We start from the raw sequence: 24228 nt of genomic DNA on the forward strand, positions 1-24228 counted from the left end.
CAAGGCAAGCAAGTGGAAGTTACTGGCTTTTTATGACCTAGCCTGAGATGTGATGTAGTATCACTTCTGCTGTATTTTGTTGGTTCAGAACAGGAACAAACTCACTTGTATTCAAGGTAGAGGGAATAGAGGCCTTTCTTCTCAGTGGGAGGAGCATCATAGAATTGGTGACCATGCTTTAAAACTTCCACTGTAGTAAAGAAAAAAAAATTACTCCCTGTATGTGATCTGTGACACCAAAGATTAGTTTATTTCCAGGTGGGTACACAAAGTTGATAGCACATAATTCACAATCCATGGAAAAGTAGCATGTATTAGGCAAGAGAGACAGGCTGGTAATTTTAGTAAGAATATTATTGTTTTGAATTGAAGATAGTCATGGAGCTTTGATTGGATGAGAGTTTGCCATTTATTTGAACCTTAAATCATACCTGGTTGCAAAATAAGAGGTCCTGCTTGTAGGACCTGAATGCAATATGTATTAATGCTTCAACTTGCCTTGCTCTTTGTTGATAGTTTAAAAATTGCTTCTTAGTTTGGAAAATAAGGGGTTCCCTGATAGCTCAGTTGGTAAAGAATCTGCCTGCAATGCAGGAGACCTGTGTTTGATTTCTGGGTTGAGAAGATCCCCTGGAGAAGGGAAAGGCTACCCACTCTAGAATTCTGGCCTGGAGAATTCCGTGGACTGTATAGTTCATGGGGTTGCCAAGAGTCGGACACGACTGAGCAACTTTCACTTTTGGAAAACATAGGACTGGTCAAAACTGGCTTTCTAGTCTGTCTTCTGTTTTTGTTATAAAGATATTACTTGTCTTACTGACACTTCAGTCTCATCAGATAAGGAAACTAGTCCCTCTTTTTTTTTCTTGCCTTGTAATAGATCAAAATTAAAGCATAGCTAACTTGCACCTCTGAAAAAACAAACCCTGCCTGTTGCATTGGATAGATGCAAATTCCCAAGAGGTTTATATGACCAACAAAGCTTTGTATATCTCTGCCTTCCCAGTGTACAAGGGCTTTGGTTTGGCAATGATGTTTTTAATTTCCAAAACCAATATTGCCAATATTTTTAGTATGTGGAAAGGCTGTTCCTGTCAGGTTCTGAGCATACAGTTATGTCTTTTGAAGGCCTGGTCCAGTATTCTCTGTGATGCTGTAATAAATTCCTAGTTCTGAGGGAAATGTTCTGGCTTTATGACAAACCAGGGCAGGGCTAGAAAACAGTTTATACTGGGATCTTTCCTGGTGCTATTACTGTTAACTCATTTGCTTCCCATGAAATGATTTGTACTTGGTGCAATTGCCCTTTTCATGTGTTTTTGCATTCCCCTTTTGTCTCTTTTCCACATATACTTCAGGCTTCCTGTGTCTGTTTCTGGTCATAACTCTGGACATTGATCAATTAAAAACTCAGATCATACTACCAGTAAAGTTACAGAGAAAGGCCCCTAATGTTTCCTTTCTCATTTTCTCTGAAAGCATTGGATTTTAAAAGACCAATATGGGAAAACAGTAACAAAACACAACAAACCAGCACACTAGTTAACATTTTGCACTAATACACATTGATGTTGTATTATAAGGAAATATCCTAGTAACAGTGAATCTTGAATCTGAACCTTGCTAATTTGAAAGTTATTTTGTGTGTTTTTTCTTTTTCTCTAGGTACACAATGCTAGTGATTTGCTGATCAAACCCCTGGAAAATTTCCGGAAGGAACAAATAGGCTTCACAAAGGTACATTTTCTCTATGTGTGTGTATATATATATATTTATAGCATGTGGATAGTTGTTTGGGCTACCACCCTTCACCCTTCAAGCTTGAGGAGGATTCATCTCTATAAGAAAACTTCTTATCAGAAAGTGAGAAAATCTGGATTTGGCTCCTGACTGTGCTTCCAGCTACCTCTGTAACTGTGGACAAGATACTTCTCCTTTTGGAACTTCAGATTCTCCATATGGAAAATGGGGAACTTGATAATGATAGATATTATTTAAAGATGACTTACTATGTGCCAAGCCCTGGGCTAGGTGTTTTACATTCATTCTCTTAATCACAACAATCCTGTGAGGTTCTGATATTATCCCCATTTTACAAATAAGGAAACTGAAGTTTGAACAAGATTAATAACATGACCAAAATTATCATGATGTAATTAGTAACTGACAGTCACTGAGATTTAAAACTGAGGATCTATTTAGCTTCAAATCCCACATTCTTTCCATTAAACTATACTGTCTATATCTGTGCTATCCAATGTGGTAGCCAAAAACTATATAAAGAAAATAAAATTAGTTTCTCAGACATGCTAGTCACATTTCAAATGCTTAGTGAGTCACATGTGGCTAGTGGCTGTTGTATTGGATAGTGCAAACATAGAACATTTCCATTATTGTAGAAATTTCTACTTGGCAGCATTGTACCAGATAATGTCAAATTCCCATGGATCTCTCTGATTCCCCAGTGTCTTGTGAAGGGGCCTGAATAACTGTCAAATTTCTTCTTTTTCATGAGAATATTTGGAGAAACTTTATTCATAATAGCCCCCAAATTGGAAACAGCCCAAAGTTCCATCGATGGATAAATTATTGCCAATGAATTTTCTAAGATGCTTCCATGTCCTGTTGTTGTTCAGTTGATAAATTGTGTTCAACTCTTTGCTATCACATGGACTGCAGCCTGCCAGGCTTCCCTGTCCTACACATTCTCCCAGAGTTTGCTCTAACCCATTTCCACTCAGTTGGTGATGCTATCTAATGATCTAATCCTCTGCCACCCCCTCTCCTTTTGCCTTCAATCTTTCCCAGCATCAGGGTCTTTTCCAATGAGTTGGCTCTTCGCATCAGGTGGCCAAAGTATTGGAGCTTCTGCTTCAGCATCAGCCCTTCCAATGAATATTCAGGATTGATTTCCTTTAAGATTGACTGGTTGATCTCCTTTCAGTTCAAGGAACTCTCAAGAGTCTTCTCCAACACCACAGTTCAAAAGCATCAATTCTTTGATGCTCAGATTTTTTTATAGTCCAACTCTCACATCCATACATGAACTGGAAAAACCATAGCTTTGACTAAATGGACCTTTGTCCGCAAAGTGATGTATCTGTTTTTTACTATGCAGTGTAGGTTTGTCATAGATTTTCATCCAAGGAGCAAGCATCTTTTAATTTCATGGCTGCAGTCACCATCTGCAGTGATTTTGGCCCCGAAGAAAACAAAATCTACCATTGTTTCTACTTTTCCCCCATCTATTTGCCATGAAGTGATGGGACTGGATGCCATGATCTTAGTTTTTTGAATGTTGAGTTTTAAGCCAGCTTTTTCATACTCCTCTTTCATCCTCATCAAGAGATCTTTAGTTTGTCTTCACTCTCTGCCATTATATTTGTATCATCTGCATATCTGAGGTTGTTGATATTTTCCCTGACAATCTTGATTCAGCTTGTGATTCATGCAGCCCAACATTTTACATGATGTATTCTGCATATAAGTTAAATAAACAGGGTGACAATATACAGCCCTGTAATACCATCTCCTAGCTATTTCAGTGAATATTGGGGTGCAGGTATCTTTTTGAATTCCTTTTTTCTCTGGGTATATGCCCAGTAGTGGGATTGCTGGGTCATATGGTAGTTCTACTTTTATTAATAGATTTTTATGGAATCTTTATAGTGTTCTGCATAGTGGCTGTGTCATTTTACATTCTCACCAACAGTATGTGAGGATTCCGTTTTCTCCACACCTTCTCCAGCATTTATTCTTTATAGATTTCTTTGATGATGATCATTCTGAAGTTTGTGAAGTGATGCCTCATTGTAGTTTTCATTTGCATTTTTCTAATAATTAATGCAGAGTACATCATGAGAAACGCTGGGCTGGAAGAAGCACAAGCTGGAATCAAGATTGCTGGGAGAAATATAAATAACCTCAGATATGCAGATGACACCACCCATATGGCAGAAAGAGAAGAGGAACTAAAAAGCCTCTTGATGAAAGTGAAAGAGGAGAGTGAAAAAGTTGGCTTAAAGCTCAACATTCAGAAAACGAAGATCATGGCATCCAGTTCCATCACTTCATGGGAAATAGATGGGGAAACAGTGGAAACAGTGTCAGACTTTATTTTTGGGGGGCTCCAAAATCACTGCAGATGGTGATTGTAGCCATGAAATTAAAAGACGCTTTCTCCTTGGAAGGAAAGTTATGACCAACCTAGATAGCATATTCAAAAGCAGGGACATTACTTTGCCGACTAAGGTCCGTCTAGTCAAGGCTATGGTTTTTCCAGTAGTCATGTATGGATGTGAGAGTTGGACTATGAAGAAAGCTGAGCGCCAAAGAATTGATGCTTTTGAACTGTGGTGTTGGAGAAGACTCTTGAGAGTTCTTTGGACTGCAGGGAGATCCAACCAGTCGATTCTAAAGGAGATCAGTCCTGGTTGTTCTTTGGAAGGAATGATGCTAAAGCTGAAACTCAAGTACTTTGGCCACTTCATTCAAAGAGTTGATTCATTTGAAAAGACTCTGATGCTGGGACGGATTGGGGGCAGGAGGAAAAGGGGGCGACAGAGGATGAAATGGCTGGATGGCATCACTGGCTCGATAGATGTGAGTCTGAGTGAACTCCCGGAGTTGGTGATGGACAGGGAGGCCTGGTGTGCTGCAATTCATGGGGTCACAAGGAGTCAGACACGACTGAGCGACTGAGCTGAACTGAACTAAATGATTAATGACATTGAGCATTTTTCATGTGCTTTTTGGCCATCAGTATGATTTCTTGGGAGACATGTCTCCTTAGGTCTTCTGTGCATTTTTTGATTGGGTTACTGATTTTATTGATATTGAGCTGTAGGAGCTGTTTTTATATTTTGTAGATTGATTCCTTTTTGGACATTTCATTTTCAAATATTTTCTCTCATTTTATGGGTTGTCCTTTTGTTTTATTTATGGTTTCCTTTGCTGTGCACAAGCTTTTAAGTTTAATTAATTTATTTTTATTTTCATTACTCTAGGAGGTGGGTCAAAAAAAGGCTTGTAGTCATTTATGTCAGAGAGTGTTCAACCTATAGTTTCCTCTAGGAGTTTTATAGTATCAGATCTTATGTTGTCTTTAATCCACTTTGAGTTTACTTTTATGTATGGTGGTGGTGTTGTTGTTCAGTTGCTGAGTCATGTGTGTCTCTTTGCGACCCCGATGGACTGCAGCATGCCAGGGTTCCCTGTCCTTCAGTATCTCCTAGAGTTTGTTCAAACTCATGTCCAGTAAGTCAGTGATGACATCCAACCATCTCATCCTCTGTCATCCCCTTCTCCTCCTGCCTTTAATCTTTCCCAGCATCAGGGTCTTTTCCAATGAGTTCTCTCCTTTTTTTTTTTTAAATTTTTTTTATATTTATTATTTTTTTAATTAATTTATTTATTTTTAATTTTTACTTTACAATTCTGTATTGGTTTTGGCATAGATTGACATGAATCCACCACAGGTGAGTTCTCTCTTTGCATCAGGTGGCCAGAGTATTGAAGCTTCAGCATGAGTCTTTCCAGTGAATATTCAGGGTTGATTTCCTTTAGGCTGACTGGTTTGTATGGTTTTAGGGAGTGTTCTAATCTCAGTTTTACATGTTGCTGTCCAATTTTCCCAACACTACTTACTAAAGAAACTATCTTTTACCCATCATATATTCTTGCCTCCTTTGGCATAGATTAGTTTACCTTAGTTGCATAAGTTTTTTTCTGGACTTCCTACCCTATCCCATTGATCTATATTTCTGTTTTTGTGCCAGTATCATCCTATTTTGATTACTATAATTTTGTAGTATAGTCTGAAGTCAAGGATCCTGATTCTTCCAAATCTGTTTTCTTTTCTCAAGACTGCTTTGGCTATTTGTGGTCTTTTGTGTTTCCATATGAATTGTAAAAATTTTTGTCCTAATTTTATGAAAAACAACATTGATAATTTGATAGATATTGCTTGAATCTGTGCATTTCTTTGGGTAGTATAGTCATTTTCACAGCATTGATTCTTCTAATCCAAGAACATGGTATATCTCTCTATTTTGTCATCTTTGATTTCTTTCATCAGTGCCTTAATTTTCTGAGTACAGTTTTTTTGTTGTTGTTGTTTTAGGTAGATTTGTTCATTGTATTTATTCTTTCTAATGTGATGAGAATTGGAATTATTTCCTTAATTTTTCTTTCTAATATTTTGTTGTTAGTGTGTAGAAATGCAAAAGATCTTTATGTGTTAATTTTGTATCCTGCAACTTTTCCAAATTCATTGATAAGCTCGAGTAGTTTTCTTGTAGCATCTTTAGGATTTCCTATGTATAGTATCTTGTCATGGGCAAACAGTGACAATTTTCTTTTCCATTTTGGATTTCTTTTCTTTTTCTTCTCTAGTTGCTGTGGCTAGCTATGTAGAATTAAAGTGGTGAGAGTGAATATTCTTGTTTTGTTCCTGATCTTACAGGAAATGCTTTCATTTTTTCAACATTGAGAATGATGTTTGCTGTGTGTTTGTCTATTTTCCTTTGTGTTGAGATACATTCCCTCTATGCCTACTTTATGGAGAGTTTTTATTATAAATGGGTGTTGAAGTTTTTAAAAAACTTTTTCTTCATTTTTGACATGATTATGTTTTTTATTCTTCAGTTTGTTAACGTGGGGCATTGCTTTGATTTGCATATATTGAAGAATCTTTGCATACTTGAATAAATTGCATTTGATCATGGTGTATGATCCTTTTAATGTGTTGGTGATTTCAATTTTCTAGTATTTTCCTGAGGATTTTAGCATATATGTTCAGCAGTGATATTGGCATTTAATTTTGTGTGTATGTGTGTGATATCTTTTTCTGTTTTTGCTATCAGGCTGATGGTGGCCTCATAGAATGAGCTTGAGTTTTCCTTCATCTGCAAGTTTTTCAGAGTTTCAGAAGGATAGGTGTTATCTCTTGTCTTAATATTTGATAGTATTTACCTTTCAAGCCCTGTAGTCATGGAGTTTTGTTTGTTGGAAATTTTAAAGTTATGGTTTCAATTTCAGTACTTGTGATTTTTCTTTTCATATTTTCTTTTTCTTTCTGGTTTGGTCTTGGAAGGCTTTCGACAAAATTCTTTATGTCTTATGAGTTGTCCACTTTATAGACATATAATTCTTGTAGTAGTTTTCTATGATTCATTTCTGTGCTATCATTTGTACATTTCTTTTTTTTATTTCTACTTTTTAAAATTTTATTTATCTTAACTGGAGGACAACCACTTCACAACACTGTGGTGGCCCCTGCCACACATTGACACAGATCAGCCATGGGTGCACATGTGACCCCCCCATCCTGAACCTCCCTCCATCTCCCTCCCCACCCCCAACCCTCTGGGTTGTCCCAGAGCACCAACTTTGAGTGCCCTGCTTTATACATCGAATTTGAACTGGTCATCTATTTTACATATGATAATATACATGTTTCACTGCTATTCTCTCAAATCATCCCACCCTCGCCTTCTCCCACATAGTCCAAAAGTCTGTTCTTTACATCTGTGTCTCATTTGCTGCATTGCATATAGTATCATCATTACCATCTTTCTATTTTCCATATATATGCATTAATATACTGTATTGGTGTTTTTCTTTCTGACTCACTTCACTCTGTATAATAGGCTCCAGTTTCATTCACCTCATTAGAACTGATTCAAATGTGTCCTTTTTTTTATAACTGAGTAATATTCCATGTGTGTATGTACCATGACTTCCTTATCCATTCATCTACCGATAGACATCTAGGTTGCTTCCATGTCCTGGCTGTTGTAAACAGTACTGCAGTGAACACTGGGGTACATGTGTCTCTTTCAATTCTGGATTCCTTGGTGTGTATGCCCAGCAGTGGGATTGCTGGATCATATGGCAGTTCTATTTCCAGTTTTTTAAGCAATCTTCACACTGTTCTCCATAGTTGGCTGTCCCAGTTTGCATTCCCACTGAGTGTAAGAGGGTTCCTTTTTATCCACACCCTCTCCAGCATTTATTGTTTGTAGACATTTTGATGGCAGCCATTCTGACCAATATGAGATGATACCTCATGGTGGTTTTGATTGGCATTTCTCAAATAATGAGTGATTTTGAGCATCTTTTCATGTGCTTATTAGCCATCTGTATGTCTTCTTTGCAGAGATGTCTGTTTAGTTCTTTGGCCCACTTTTTGATTGGGTTGTTCATTTTTCTGGTATTGAGCTGCATGAGCTGCTTGTATATTTTAGAGATTAATTTTGCTTGTCAGTTGCTTTGTTTGCTGTTATGTCCTCCCATTCTAAAGGCTTCCTTATCACCTTGCTTGTAGTTTCTTTCCTTGTGCAAAACCTTTTAAGTTTAATTAGTTCCCATTTGTTGAATTTTGTTTTTATCCATTACTCTGGAAGGTATATCATAGATGATCTTGCTGTGATTTATGTCAGAGTGTTTTGCCTTTGTTTTCCTCTAAGACTGTTATAGTTTCTGGTCTTACATTTAGATCTTTAATACATTTTGAGTTAATTTTTGTGTATGGTGTTAGAAAGGGTTCTAGTTTCATTCATTTGCAAGTGGTTGACCAGTTTTCTCAGCACCACTTGTCAAAGTGATTGTCTTTTCTCCATTGTATATTTTTGCCTCCTTTGTCAAAGATAAGGTGTCCATAGGTGCATGGATTTATCTCTGGTCTTTCTATTTTCTTTCATTGACCTATATTTCTGTCTTTGTGCCAGTGCCATACTGTCCTGAGGACTGTAGTTTTATAATATATTCTGAAGTCAGGAAGGTTGATTCCTCCAGGTCCATTTTTTCTGAAGATCGCTTTGGCTATTCAAGGTTTTTTGTGTTTCCATACAAACTGTAAAATTATTTGTTGTAGTTTTGTGCAGAATACTGTTGGTAGCTTGATAGTGATTGGTTGACTCTATAGATTGCTTTGGGTAGTATACTCATTTTCTCTATATTGATTCTTCCAATTCAAAAACATGGTATATTTCTCCACCTATTTGTGTCATCTTTGCTATCTTGCACAGTGTTTTATAGGTGTCTGTATATAAGCCTTTGTTTCTTTAGGTAAATTTATTCCTAAGTATTTTATTGTTTTTGTTGCAATGGTAAATTGGATTTGTCAGGGAACATTTAACAGGAGGATTCCTGCATGTTGTTTTCTATTCCTCAAAGATTCTCTGTTCCTTATCAGTTCCTATTCCAAGAACGGGTAAAGCTGCACACAGTTCTGAGGACTGAGGTCATAGGATGAGACATGCAGTGACTCTTTTCAGCGTCAGTGACCTTGTATGTATTAGACTTTCCAATACTCTTGCCTGGAAAATCCTATGGATGGAGGAGCCTGGTAGGCTGAAGTCCATGGGGTTGCAAAGAGTCAGACACCACTGAGTGACTTCACTTGCACTTTGCACTTTCATGCATTGGAGAAGGAAATGGCAAGCCACTCCAGTGTTCTTGCTTGGAGAATCCTGAGGATGGGGGAACCTGTTGGGCTGCCGTCTATGGGGTCACACAGAGTCGGACATGACTTGAAGCAACTTAGCAGCAGCAGCAGCAGCCTCCTCAGACAACCATTTGCCTTTTTTCATTTCTTCTTCTTGGGAATGGTCTTGATCTCTGTCTCCTGTACAGTGTCACAAACCTCAGTCCATTGTTCTTCAGTTACTCAATCTATCAGATCTAATCTCTTCACTACTAATCACTACTTTCTTCAATTTATGTCTGAATTTGACAATAAGGAGTTCACATTCTGAGCCAAAGTTAGCTCCCAGGCTTGTTTTGTGCTGACCGTATAAAGCTTCTCCATCTTCAGTTGCAAATAATAGAATGAATCTGATTTTGGTATTCACCATCTAGTGATGTCCATGTGTAGAGTCTTCTCTTGTGTTGTTGGAAGAGGGTGTTTGCTATGAGCAGTGAGTTCTCTTGGCAAAATTCTGTTAGCCTTTGCCCTCCTTCATTTTGTAGTCAAGGACCAACCTTGCCTGTTACACCAGATATCTCTTGACTTCCTGCTTTTGTATTCCAGTCCCCTATGATGAAGAGGACATCTTTCTTTGGTATCAATTTTGGGAAGTGTTATAGGTCTTTATAGAATCATTCAACTTCAGCATCTTTGGCATTAGTGGATGTGACATAGATTTGGATTACTGTGATATTGAATGGTTTGCCTTGGAAAAGAACAGAGATCATTTTGTCGTTTTTGAGATTGCACTGAAGAACTGCATTTTGGCCTCTTTTGTTGACTTTGAGAGCTACTCCATGTCTTCTAAGGGATTCTTGCCCTCAGTAGTAGATATAATGGTCATCTGAATTAAATTTGCCCATTCCAGCCCATTTTAGTTCACTGATTCCTAAAATGTTGATGTTCACTCTTGCCATCTCCTGTTTGACCACTTTCAATTTAGCTTAATTCAGGGACCTAACATTCCAGGTTCCTATGCAATATTGTTTTTTACAGTATCAGACTTGCAAATGGGGTGATACTCTTGAAACAACACTGAAATAATAAAATGTCTTATGTGAAATTTGTGAAATGGTGATGGGGCAAGCATCATGGGGGTGACTCGTGATACTCAATAATCTCTTGTGGGTCCTGAATGGACAGATTTTGAACTGTTGCTCAGGGACTCTTTTGCTAGATAATGCAAATCAACCCATTTGCAGAGTTAATTTATATGCCAGTTAAATCTATTGTCAGTTTAACTTGTTTGTTTAGGCCCCAGTAGATAGGCTCTTTCAATACTCTGAATGTCAGAAAGCTGTTTTGTAGCTGAGTCATTTCACAAAGACAGTGGTTCCCATCAGATTAGCCAGTGTGATATCTTCTGTTACACAGTACGATGGTTCCCTTCCCAAATATCATATAGATGCCAAGCAGGGCACTGTTGGATTCCTGGACATGGAAGACTTTTCTTCCCTGTTTCTTGTAGACAGGACTCCAGCCTCCATGATCTTCCCTGAGTTCCAAAGGGCAAATTCAAACCCTTGCTAATCACCTGAGGAGCAGCCCAGAAACCACCTGAGGCAAGATTTAAGGAACTAGAGAAGTTCATCAAGATTAAGAGACCTGGCCATTAGAGTTGCTGTCAGTTAGGTTCAGTCGCTCAGTCGTGTCTGACTCTTTGTGACCCCATGAATCGCAGCATGCCAGGCCTCCCTATCCATCACCAACTCCCGGAGTTTACTCAGACTCACATCCATCGAGTCAGTGATGCCATCCAGCCATCTCATCCTCTGTCGTCCCCTTCTCCTCCTGCCCCCAATCCCTCCCAGCATCAGAGTCTTTTCCAATGAGCCAACTCTTCGCATGAGGTGGCCAAAGTACTGGAGTTTCAGCTTTAGCATCATTCCTTCCAAAGAAATCGCAGGGCTGATCTCCTTCAGAATGGACTGGTTGGATCTCCTTGCAGTCCAAGGGACTCTCAAAAGTCTTCTCCAACACCACAGTTCAAAAGCATCAATTCTTCGGCACTCAGCCTTCTTCACAGTCCAACTCTCACATCCATACATGACCACAGGAAAAACCATAGCCTTGACTAGACGGACCATAGTCGGCAAAGTAATGTCTCTGCTTTTGAATATACGATCTACGTTGGTCATAACTTTTCTTCCAAAGAGGAAGCGTCTTTTAATTTCATGGCTGTAATCACCATCTGCAGTGATTTTGGAGCCCCCCAAAATAAAGTCTGACACTGTTTCCACGGTTTCCCCATCAATTTCCCATGAAGTGATGGGACTGGATGCCATGATCTTCGTTTTCTGAATGTTGAGCTTTAAGCCAACTTTTTCAGTCTCCTCTTTCACTTTCATCAAGAGGCTTTTCAGTTCCTCTTCCCTTTCTGCCATAAAGGTGGTATCATCTGCATATCTGAGGTTATTGATATTTCTCCTGGCAATCTTGATTACAGCTTGTGTTTCTTCCAGCCCAGCATTTCTCATGATGTACTCTGCCTATAAGTTAAATAAGCAGGGTGACAATATACAGCCTTGACGTACTCCTTTTCCTATTTGGAACCAGTCTGTTGTTCCATGTCCAGTTCTAACTGTTGCTTCCTGACCTGCATACAGATTTCTCAAGAGGCAGGTCAGGTGGTATGGTATTCCCATCTCTTTCAGAATTTTCCAGTTTATTGTGATCCATACAGTCAAAGGCTTTGGCATAGTCCATAAAGCAGAAAGAGATGTCTTTCTGGAACTCTTTTGATTTTTCCATGATCCAGCGGATGTTGGCAATTTGATTTCTGGTTCCTCTGCCTTTTCTAAAAGCAGCTTGAACATCTAGAAGTTCACGGTTCACGTATTGCTGAAGCCTGGCTTGGAGAATTTTGAGCATTACTTTACTAGCACATGAGATGAGTGCAATTGTGTGGTAGTTTGAGCATTCTTTGGCATTGCCTTTCTTTGGGATTGGAATGAAAACTGACCTTTTCCAGTCCTGTGGCCACTGCTGAGTTTTCCAAATTTGCTGGTATATTGAGTGCAGCACTTTCACAGCATCATCTTTCAGGATTTGAAACAGCTCAACTGGAATTCCATCACCTCCACTAGCTTTGTTCGTAGTGATGCTTTCTAAGGCCCACTTGACTTCACATTCCAGGATGTGTGGCTCTAGATGATTGATCACACCATCGTGATTATCTGGTTTGTGAAGATCTTTTTTGTACAGTTCTACTGTGTATTCTTGCCACCTCTTCTTAATATCTTCTGCTTCTGTTAGGCCCATACCATTTCTGTCATTTATCGAACCCATCTTTGCATGAAATGTCCCTTTGGTATCTCTAATTTTCTTGAAGAGATCTCTAGTCTTTCCCATTCTGTTCTTTTCCTCTATTTCTTTGCATTGATCACTGAAGAAGGCTTTCTTATCTCTTCTTGCTGTTCTCTGGAACTCTGCATTCAGATGCATATATCATTCCTTTTCTCCTTTGCTTTTCAACTCTCTTCTTTTTCAGCTATTTGTAAGGCTTCCCCAGACAGCCATTTTGCTTTTTTGCATTTCTTTTCCATGGGGATGGTCTTGATCCCTGTCTCCTGTACAATGTCACGAACCTCATTCCATAGTTCATCAGGCACTCTATCTATCAGATCTAGGCCCTTAAATCTATTTCTCACTTCCACTGTATAATCATAAGGGATTTGATTTAGGTCATTCCTGAATGGTCTAGTGGTTTTCCCTACTTCCTTCAGTTTGAGTCTGAATTTGGTAATAAGGAGTTCATGATCTGAGCCACAGTCAGCTCCTGGTCTTGTTTTTGCTGACTGTATAGAGCTTCTCCATCTTTGGCTGCAGAGAATATAATCAATCTGATTTCGGTGTTGACCATCTGGTGATGTCCATGTGTAGAGTCTTTTCTTGTGTTGTTGGAAGAGAGTGTTTGCTATGACCAGTGCATTTTGTTGGCAAAACTCTATCAGTCTTTGCCCTGCTTCATTCCGCATTCCAAGGCCAAATTTGCCTGTTACTCCAGGTGTTTCTTGACTTCCTACTTTTTCATTCCAGTCCCCTGTAATGAAAAGGACATCTTTTTTGGGTGTTAGTTCTAAAAGGTCTTGTAGGTCTTCATATAACTGTTCAACTTCAGCTTCTTCAGTGGTACTGGTTAGGGCGTAGACTTGGATAACTGTGATATTGAATGGTTTGCCTTGGAGATGAACAGAGATCATTCTGTTGTTTTTGAGATTGCATCCAAGTACTGCATTTTGGACTCTTTTGTTGACCATGATGGCTACTCCATTTCTTCTGAGGGATTCCTGCCCGCAGTAGTAGATGTAATGGTCATCTGAGTTAAATTCACCCATTCTAGTCCATTTTAGTTCGCTGATTCCTAGAATGTTGACGTTCACTCTTAGACATTATAATTTTTCAGCAGTCACACCCTCTTGAAACTCTGCAGAAGAAAGAAGAATGCAAGACTGTTACTACCTTGATCATTATCACCTTACCTCAGACCAGGAGTCCTAACTATATAACCTTTCCTTATTCCCTACGGAGTGGGGGATACAGTTCTTGAGGTGCTGGCCTACTGTGATCCCCCTTTGCCTGGCAAAGGAATACAGCCACTCTTTCTGTGTTCTCTATAGCTCTGTATCCATATTTCTGTTGAGAATCGATGCACAAAGAGCCAAGGTTTTGGCATCGAAATTGTGGGTCAAGTGATCTCAAAATTGTCCTCTTTATTGTAGTTTTTTGCGTAGATGTAATCTTTTGATTAGAGCTCCTAATTCTCTCCTTTGGGTCTGTTTTACAAACTGGATTTTGGTGGCAATATTTGTTTTTAAACAGAACTCTATTAGGTAAAAAGTCCATAAACCACTTCTTTTTGCTAAAATCTGATACATTTCACTTTTCCAATTAAATAGCATATGTCTTTTAGCATATGCTAATAGCAAATAGCATATGGCAATTTGTGTATTTATGCAGTTAGATAGACATTTGTCTTCTTCTAATTTTAATGTGTCATCTACAACTTTATAAAACTTCAGTTTAGTCGCTCAGTAGTGTCCGACTCTTTGTAACTCCATGAACTGCAGCACACCAGGCCTCTATTGTCTATCACCAACTCCCAGATTTTAGCCAGACTCAGGTCCATTGAGTCGGGGATGCCTTCCATCTCATACTCTGTAGTCCCATTCTCCTTCTGCCTCAGTCTTTCCCAGCATCAGGGTTTTTTTCAAATGCGAAAGTTCTTCACATCAGGTGGTCAAAGTATTGGAGTTTCACTTCAACCTCAGTCCTTCCAATGAATACCCAGGACTGATCTCCTTTAGGGTGGACTGGTTGGATCTTTTTGCAGTCCAAGGAACTCTCAAGAGTCTTCTCCAACACTGCAGTTCAAAAGCATCAATTCTTCAGAGCTCAGCTTTCTTTATGGTCCAAATTTCACATCCATACTTGACTAATGGAAAAACCATAGCCTTGATTAGATGGACCTTTATTGACAAAGTAATGGCTCTGTTTTATAATATCTTATCTAGATTGGTCATAACTTTCCTCCCAAGGAGTTAGCATCTTTTAATTTCATGGCTGCAGTCATCATCTGCAGTGATTTTGGAGCCCAGAAAAATAAAATCAGCCACTGTTTCCACTGTTTCCCCGTCAATTTCCCATGAAGTGATGGGACCAGATGCCATGATCTTTGTTTTCTGAATGTTGAGCATTAAGCCAACTTTTTCACTCTCCTCTTTCACTTTCATCAAGAGGATCTTTAGTTCTTCTTCACTTTCTGTCATAAGGGTGGTGTCATCTGCATATCTGAGGTTATTGATATTTCTCCCGGTGATAATGATTCCAGCTTGTTTTTCCTCCAGCCCAGCGTTTCTCATGATACACTCTGCATATAAGTTAAATAAGCAGGGTGACAATATACATCCTTGACATACTCCATTTCCTGTTTGGAACCAGTCTGTTGTTCCATGTCCAGTTCTAACTGTTGCTTCCTGACCTCAATACAGGACTCTCAAGAGGCAGGTCAGGTGGTCTGGTATTCCCATCTCTTTCAGAATGTTCCACAGTTTATTGTGATCTACACAGTCAAAGGCTTTGGTATAGTCAATAAAGCAGAAAGAGATGTCTTTCTGGAACTCTTTTGCTTTTTCCATGATCCAGTGGATGTTGGCAATTTGATCTCTGGTTCGTCTGCCTTTTCTAAAACCAGCTTGAACATCTGGAAGTACATGGTTCACGTACTGCTGAAACCTGGCTTGGAGAATTTTGAGTATTACTTAGTAGCGTGTGAGATGAGGGCAGTAGTGTGGTTGTTTGTACATTCTTTGACATTACCATTCTTTGGGATTGGAATGGAAACTAAACTTTTCCAGTCCTGTGGCCACTGGTGAGTTTTCCAAGTTTAATGACATATTGAGTGCAGCACTTTCACAGTGACATCTTTTAGGATTTGAAATAGCTCATATGGAATTCCATTTCCACTACTGGCTTTGTTCGTAATGATGCTTTCTAAGGCCCACTTGACTTCACATTCCAGAATGTCTGGCTCTAGGTGAGTGATCACACCATCATGATTATCTAGGTCGTGAAGATCTTTTTTGTACATTTCTTCTGTGTATTCTTGCCACCTCGTCTTAATATCTTCTGCTTCTGTTAGGTCCATACGACATCTGTCCTTTATGGAGCCCATCTTTACATGAAATGTTCCCTTGATATCTCTGATTTTCTTGAAAAGAACTCTACTCTTTCCCATTCTATTGTTTTCCTCTATTTCTTTGCATTGATCACTGAGGAAAGCTTTCTTATCTTTCCTTGTTATTCTTTGAAACTCTACATTCAAATGGGTATATCTTTCCTTTTCTCCTTTGCTTTTCATTTCTCTTCTTTTCACAGCTATTTTTAAGGCCTCCTCAGACAGCCATTTTGGTTTTTTGCATTTCTTTCCCATGGGGATGGTCTTGATGCCTGTCTCCTGTACAGTGTCACAAACCTCCATCCATAGTTCATCAGGCACTCTGTCTATCAGATCTAGGCCCTTAAATCTATTTCTCACTTCCACTGTATAATCATAAGGGATTTGATTTTGGTAATACCCGAATGGTTTAGTGCTTTCCCCCACTTTCTTTGATTTCAATCTGAATTTGGCAGTAAGCAGTTCATGATCTGAGCCACAGTTAGCTCCCGGTCTTGTTTTTGCTGACTGTATAGAGCTTCTCCATCGTTGGCTGCAAATACAGTAAATCTGATTTAGGTGTTGACCATCTGGTGATGTCCATATGCAGAGACTTCTCTAGTTATATCAGACTAATCCTGTTTTATAATGCTTCACTTTTCAAAAATTAGTTTGTAGTATTTGAATTGTGAAGATTGAAATTACATATAGTCCCTTCCAACATATATAATTTCAAATAATATAGTATTGTTGACTGAAAAAAATGCACCACCTGAAATTTGAAAAGACACTGCTCTGATCAGGTAAGGCAGGTGCCAGGATATATTGGGTTGTTTGCGGCCAAAATCAGTCAGTTAGAACTTAAAAAGATTACTGTTAATTAAAGAAAAGTGGACATCTCAGGTTAATGAAACTAGCATATGAATTTTCTACTGTATGGAAAGAAGCAAGAGCCTAGGCTCATTGAGATCATTCCTTTGGTATGTATTGTAACTATTAGGGCCAAAATCCTGTTTTTCTCAATCCTGAATTCCCTCAGAGTGCACAATTGGAGGTGGATGCAGTGGGTGATGACTTGATGGCTGCAACAGTTTTTGTTTGCTGAAATGGCAGGAGACCTTCTTAGTCCACAGTATAATAAGATCTGTAAAGAGACTCAGCAGTCTCCACTCTTTCCTTCCTTCTCAGAGGCATATCCCCCCCCCCATTATGGTTTGTTACAGTGTATTAAATATAGTCCTCTGTGGTATCAATAGGACCTTGCTATTTATCCATTCTATATATAATAATTTGCATCTGGTAGTCTCAAACTCCCAATCCAATTCTCTCCTCTTCCCCATCTCCCTTGGCAACTACAAGTCTATTCTCTATGTCTGTGAGTTTATTTCTGTTTTGTATATGAATTCATTTGTAAATTTTTTTCAATTCCACCTATAAGTGATATCACTTGTCTTTCTGTGATTTACTTCAATTAGTATAATAATCTTTATGTCCATCCATGTTACTGTAAATGGCATCATTTCATTCTTTTTTTATGGCAAGATAATACTTAAAGAGATGAGAATACCAGACCACCTGACCTGCCTCTTGAGAAATCTATATGCAGGTCAGGAAGCAACAGTTAGAAATGGACATGGAACAACAGACTGCTTCCAAATAGGAAAAGGAGTACGTCAAGGCTGTATATTGTCACCCTGCTTATTTAACTTATATGTAGAGTACATCATGAGAAACACTGTTCTGGAGGAAGCACAAGATGGAATCAAGATTGCCAGGAGAAATATCAATAACCTCAGATACGCAGATAACACCACCCTTATGGCAGAAAGAGAAGAAGAACTAAAGAGCCTCTTGATAAAAGTGAAAGAGGAGAGTGAAGATGTTGACTGAAAGCTCAACATTCAGAAAACTAAGATCATGGCATCTGGTCCCATCACTTCATGGTAAATAGATGGGGAAACAGTGGAAAGAGTGGCTGACTTTATTTTTCTGGGCTCCAAAATCACTGCAGTTGGTGATTGCAGTCATGAAATTAAAAGATGCTTACTCCTTGGAAGGAAATTATGACCAACCTAGACAGCATATTAAAAAGCAGAGCCATTACTTTGTCCACAAAGGTCTATCTAGTCAAGGCTCTGGGTTTTCAAGTGGTCATATATGGATGTGAGAGCTAGACTATAAAGAAAGCAGAGCACAGAAGAATTGATGCTTAGTTGTACTATAAAGAAAGCTGAGCGCAGAAAAAGTGATGCTTTTGAACTGTGGTGTTGGAGAAGACTCTTGAGAGTCCCTTGGACTGCAAGGAGATCCAACCAGTCCATCCTAAAGGAGATCAGGCCTGAGTGTTCATTGGAAGTTCTGATATTGAAGCTGAAACTCCAATACTTTGGCCACCTAATGCAAAGAGGTGACTCATTGGAAAAGACCTTGATGCTGGGAAAGATTAAGGGTAGGAGAAGGGAACAACAGAGGATGAGATGGCTGGATGGCATCACTGACTCAATGGACATGGGTTTCGGTGGACTCTGGGAGTTGGTGATGGACGGAGAAGCCTGGTGTACTGCAGTTCATGGGGTCACAAAGAGTCAGACACTACTGAGTGACTGAACTGAACTGAACTGAATACCTTGTTTTATACACATATTGCACCTTCTTTATTCATTCATCTGTCGATGAGCATTTAGGTTGCTTCCATGTCTTGTCTGCTATGAACATAAGGATGCACATATCTTTTTGAGTTATAGTTTTGTTGAGATATATGCCCAGAATTGGAATTGGTGGACAACTCTCTTTTTAGTTTTTGAGAACCGTTTATAATGTTCTGTATAGGGGCTGCACCAGTTTATATTCCCAGAACAGTGTGGAAGTCTTCCCTTTTCTCTCCAGCCTCTCCAGCATTTGTTATTTGCAGAATTTTTAATGATGGCCATTCTGACCAGTGTGAGTTGGTACCAAATTGTAGTTCTGATTTACATTTCTCAGAGCCATCTGTTTTTAACCAGTTTCATTTGTACTCTCTTGGTAGTTATTTTCCTATTTAAAATATACTTGTATTGCTGTTTCTTGATTTATCATATTTAGAAATTATTTCTTCATGCTCTAAATACAAGAAAGCATTGTTGACACCTGTCTTTTCCTCCCTTTATAATTCTTTGGAATAATTATTAAACCGTTTTACTTCCTCTGTTGCTTAACTCTGTTACTTTAAATAATATAATTAAACGACTATTTCCTACTCATCAAGTTCTCTTTTTGTGTGTGTATCAATATTCTTTTTCATACCCTTTTTCTTTCCAGTTTTCTTGACAGATAACACTATATAAGTTTAAGGTTTATCCTATAATGATTTGACTTACATTATGAAATGTTTATTACAATAAACTTAGGGAATATCAATCAACTTCACATAGATACTAAATTAAAGATTTTTTTTTCCTTGTGGTGAGAACTCTTAGGATTTACTCTCTTAACAGCTTTCATATATAATATACAGTATGTTAATTATATTTATTATGTTGTATATTATATCCCTTGTATTTATTTATCTTATGAACAGATGTTTGTACCTTTTGATTGAATACATTCAATTCTCTCGATCTTTCACCCCTAGCCTCTGGTGGCCACAAAACTCTCTTTTTCTATGAGTTTTTTTATTGGTTAGTTTGTTTTTAAAGTATAACTCACCTATGCCATTGTCTTAGTTTGTGGTACATAGTGATTTGATTTTTGTGTATGTTCAAAATAATTGCCATGATAAGTCCAGTTGTTATCTGTCACCATACAAAGATTATATTGTTACTGACTATATTCTCCATACTGTATATGTCATGCCTATTACTCATTTAATTTGTATCTGGAAGTTTTGTACCTCTTAATCTCCCCCACCTATTTTTTTCCTCCTCAAACTTCTCTCCCCTCTAGCAACCATCTGCTTGCTCTCTAGATCTAGAACTCATTTTCGTTTTGTTACATTTGTTCACTTGTTTCAATTTTTAGATTCCACATATAAGTAAAATTGTACAGAATTTGTCTTTCTTGGTCTGACTTCACTTATGATACTCTCTAGGTCCTTCCATGTTGACATAAATAGGAAGAATTCATTTAATTATGGCTGAATAATATTTCATTTGTGTATATGCTACATCTTCATCTGTTCGTCTAATGATGGGTACTTAGGTTGCTTCCATATCTAGGCTATTGTATATAATACTGCAAGGAAATTAGTGTTTTCATATTCTTCAGGTAGATACCCAGGAATGGAGTTGCTGGATCATATTGGAAGCTCTATATTTAAATTTTTGAAGAATGTCATAATGTTCCTCATAGTTGTTGAACCAATTTACATTCCTACCCACAGTGCATGAGGGTTTCCTTTTCTCCACATTGTTTCCAAAATTTGTTATTTGTTGCCTAGAACTCATCAATAAGTTTGGTAAGGTTGTAGGATTTAAGATTAATATACAAAAATCTGTTGCATTTCTATACATCTACAATGAACTATCAGAAAGTAAAATAAAGAGAACAATCCTATTTAGAATCAAGCAGAAAGAATGAAATACCTAAGAATAAATCTAAGTGAGGAATTAAAAGACTTAAAACTGGGGAAGAATTAAGATACCAATGGAAGAAATTGAAGATGAAACAGAGGGAAAGATATACTGTGTTCTTGGATGGAACGAATTAATATTGCTTAAATGTCCATATTACCCAGGCCAAGCTACAGATTCAGTGCAAACCCTATCAAAATGCCAATGTTCTTTTTCACAGAACTAAAGCAAATAATTATAAAATTTGTTTGGAACCACATAAGACTTCATATAGTGAAAGTAATACTGAGAAAGATGAATATTGGAGGCATCAGACTTCATATTTTCACACTATAATACAAAGCTATAGAAATGCAAACAGTATGGTTAAAGCACTAAAACAGCCCAAATAGACCAATGGAGCAGAATACAGAGGCCAGAAATGAGCTCTCACATATGGTCAACTAATTTATAACAAAGGAGGCAAGAAGATAAAATGGGGAATTAGACAGCCTTTTCAATAAATGATGTTATATGATGCTGGTGTTATAGTTATGATACGGTATGTTCTCACCGAAGAGATTTCTTCTCAATGAACAGAGATCAAAGAACTTTAGGCAAAGAGCTTATTCCGGAGGAAGATGGGGTTGAAAATGTGCAGAAGATAGAACAAGGCACAAACATGCTATTCTGGGTAGATGCAAACAAGCATGTTAGTCTGCCCTGCATTCCAAAGGCCAGTGTCCTAGGAGAGAGAGGAAGAAAACAGCAGCAAATCGCCATCATGTGCTACAAATGACTTGCATTTTAGTTGGCCCCTGCTCCAGTTAGGGTCTCAGTGGCCACAAGATCACATTAGCAAGAAGAATCAAGTAGTTAAGGTACCCCAAAGCTAAGCTTTGTGATAGTAATTCATAAGTGATTTATGAGCTAATATTGAATATTTTACAAGGCTTATAATTATCACCTACTTGGTACTTGCTATATGTTTTCTTGCTGGTGGTTTAGTTGCTAAGTCGTATCTGACTCTTGCAACTCCATGGACTGTAGCCCACCAAGCTCCTATGTCCATGGAATTTCCCAGGCAAGAATACTGGAATGGGTTGCCATTTCCTTTTCTAGGGGATCTTCCTGATCCAAGGATTAAACCTGTGTCTCCTGCATTGCATGCAGATTCTTTACCACTGAGTCACAAGGGAAGGCCTCATATGTTAAGCATTATTGTCCACATCCTATAGATGAGAATGTAAAGATATAATAGTCAAATAGCTTTTCCAAGGACACAGTTATTAACAAGCAAGCTTCAACCAAATTTGTGTTGCTACAGAAACTATATTCTTTCCACTATACTGCACTCTGAACCTAACTTTGTGGGGCTGTGATGGATGGATATTAAAAAAATATCAATAATTCCTTTGAATAACTGAATCAGTTCAGTTCAGCTCAGTCTCTCAGTCGTGTCCGATTCTTTGCAACTCCATGAAACCCTGTCCATCACCAACTGCCGGAGTCTACCCAAACCCATGTCCGTTGAGTCAGTGATGCCATCCAACCATCTCATCCTCTGTCATCCCCTTCTCCTCCTGCCCTCAATCTTTCCCAGCATCAGGGTCTTTTCAAATGAGTCACCTCTTCACATCAGGTGGCCAAAGTATTGGAGCTTCAGCCTCAACATCAGTCCTTCCAATGAACACCCAGGACTGATCTCCTTTAGGGTGGACTGGTTGGACCTCCTTGCAATCCAAGGGACTCTCAAGAGTCTTTTCCAACACCACAGTTCAAAAGCATCACTTCTTCTGTGCTCAGCTTTCTTTATAGTCCAACTCTCACATCCATACATGACTACTGGTAAAACCATAGCCTTGACTAGATGGACCTTTGCTGGCAAAGTAATGTCTCTGCTTTTTAATATGCTATCTAGGTTGGTCATAACTTTCCTTCCAAGGAGTAACAGAATATGTGGTAAAATTCATATTGTTTTAGCCATGAGAATGAATGAACTAGAGATATTGTATACCACAATGATTGAATCCAACAAATACAGGGTTAACAGAGGGGGAAAGTCAGTCACAAAATATTACTTGCTGCATGAGCCCATTTCTGTAAAGTTCAAAAACAGAAAACTAAGTGATGGTATTAGAAGTCAGGATAAGTGTTACCTCAGAGTGGGGCAATAGTAACAAAAAATAGCACAAGGGGGCCTTTACCAGTATTGGTATTTTTTTTATCTGACTGCTGATTACACAAGTGTGTTCAGTTGGTGAACATTTATTGAGATTTATGCAGAGTATTTTTCAGAGTATATGTTATAGCTTTTTTAAATTCAAAAAATTTTAAGATATTAGTATTTCCTTATAGCATGTTTTCCACTGACAGTCTGGTGTGTATGTACATATAAGGAGGCAGTGGTTGAGAGAAGCTCTGGGTTTATCCTCCTAATTATCTTTACATATGAAGCTTCCTACTCTATTATGACTTTCCTTCCCTTTTCCCACATATGTGAATTTCCCAAAGCAATACCTAGTATTATTTTATATAGTATAGTGATTCAACTGTATAATACAAGTAAAACTACCTGGATTTTTATCCCCTCTCTTCCATTTACTAGCTCTTGAGCTTAGGAAAGTCACTTATCTTCTCTGGGCCTTAGTTTCCTTAACTATTTGGGGTAAGTAATAATACCTACCTTATAGAATTTCCCTCAGAACAGAGATCGAAAGCCAGTGACCCCATATATCTTGGTGTCTGGGCAGTTGCTGAATTGTGCCATCTCCCTTTCCCTTATTTTTCTTGAATTTAAAGGTGATACTTTAAAAATGGATTAAAGACTTAAATGTAAGGCCTGAAATTATAAAACTCTTAGATGAAAACATAGACTGTACACTCTTTGACATAAATCACAGTAGTATTCTCTTTGACCCACCTCCTAGAGTAATGGAAATAAGAACAAAAATAAACAATTGGGACCTAATTAAAAGCTTTTGCACAGCAAAGGCAACCATAAACAACATTAACAATATTAAAAGACAACCCTCAGAATGAGAGAAAATAATTGCAAACTAAGCAACTGACAAAGGATTAATCTCCAAAATACGTAAGCAGCTCATGCAGTTCAATATCAGAAAAAGAAAAAGCCCAAACAAAAAATGAGCAGAAGACCTAAACATACATTTCACCAAAGAAGACATACAGATGGCCAATAACACATGAGAAGATCCTCAACATTGTTCATTACTAGAGAAATGTAAATCAGAATTACAATGAGGTATCACCTCACACCAATCAGAATGGGCATCATCAAAAAACTACAAACAATTAATGTTGTAATGGATGTGGAGAAAATGGAACCTTCCTTCATGTTGATTGGAATGTGGGTTGGTACAGCCACTATGGAGAACAGTATATTGATTCCTCAGGAAACTAGGAATATTACCATATGACCCAGCAGTCCCACTACTGGACATATACCCTGAGAAAACCACAATTCAAAAAGACACATGTACCTAATGTTCATTGCAGCATTATTTACAACAATCAGGACCTGGAGGCAACCTACATGTCAAGCAACAGACGAATGG

General features: G+C 38.2%; 1 protein-coding gene across 3 annotated transcripts in view; it reads left to right on the plus strand.

Moving 5' to 3' along the window:
• The window catches only part of OPHN1 (oligophrenin 1), a 567594-nt gene that overhangs the window by 165719 nt on the left and 377647 nt on the right, over window positions 1-24228 (plus strand). For all 3 annotated transcript variants that reach the window (XM_040265770.1, XM_040265772.1, XM_040265771.1), the window contains exon 5: window positions 1666-1737. In XM_040265770.1, the coding sequence (XP_040121704.1) occupies window positions 1666-1737 (72 nt within the window). The remainder of the gene's footprint in view (window positions 1-1665; window positions 1738-24228) is intronic.

This window comes from Oryx dammah, unplaced genomic scaffold, assembly GCF_014754425.2.
Source record: "Oryx dammah isolate SB20612 unplaced genomic scaffold, SCBI_Odam_1.1 HiC_scaffold_23, whole genome shotgun sequence".
In the NCBI taxonomy this organism is placed as follows: Eukaryota; Metazoa; Chordata; class Mammalia; order Artiodactyla; family Bovidae; genus Oryx; species Oryx dammah.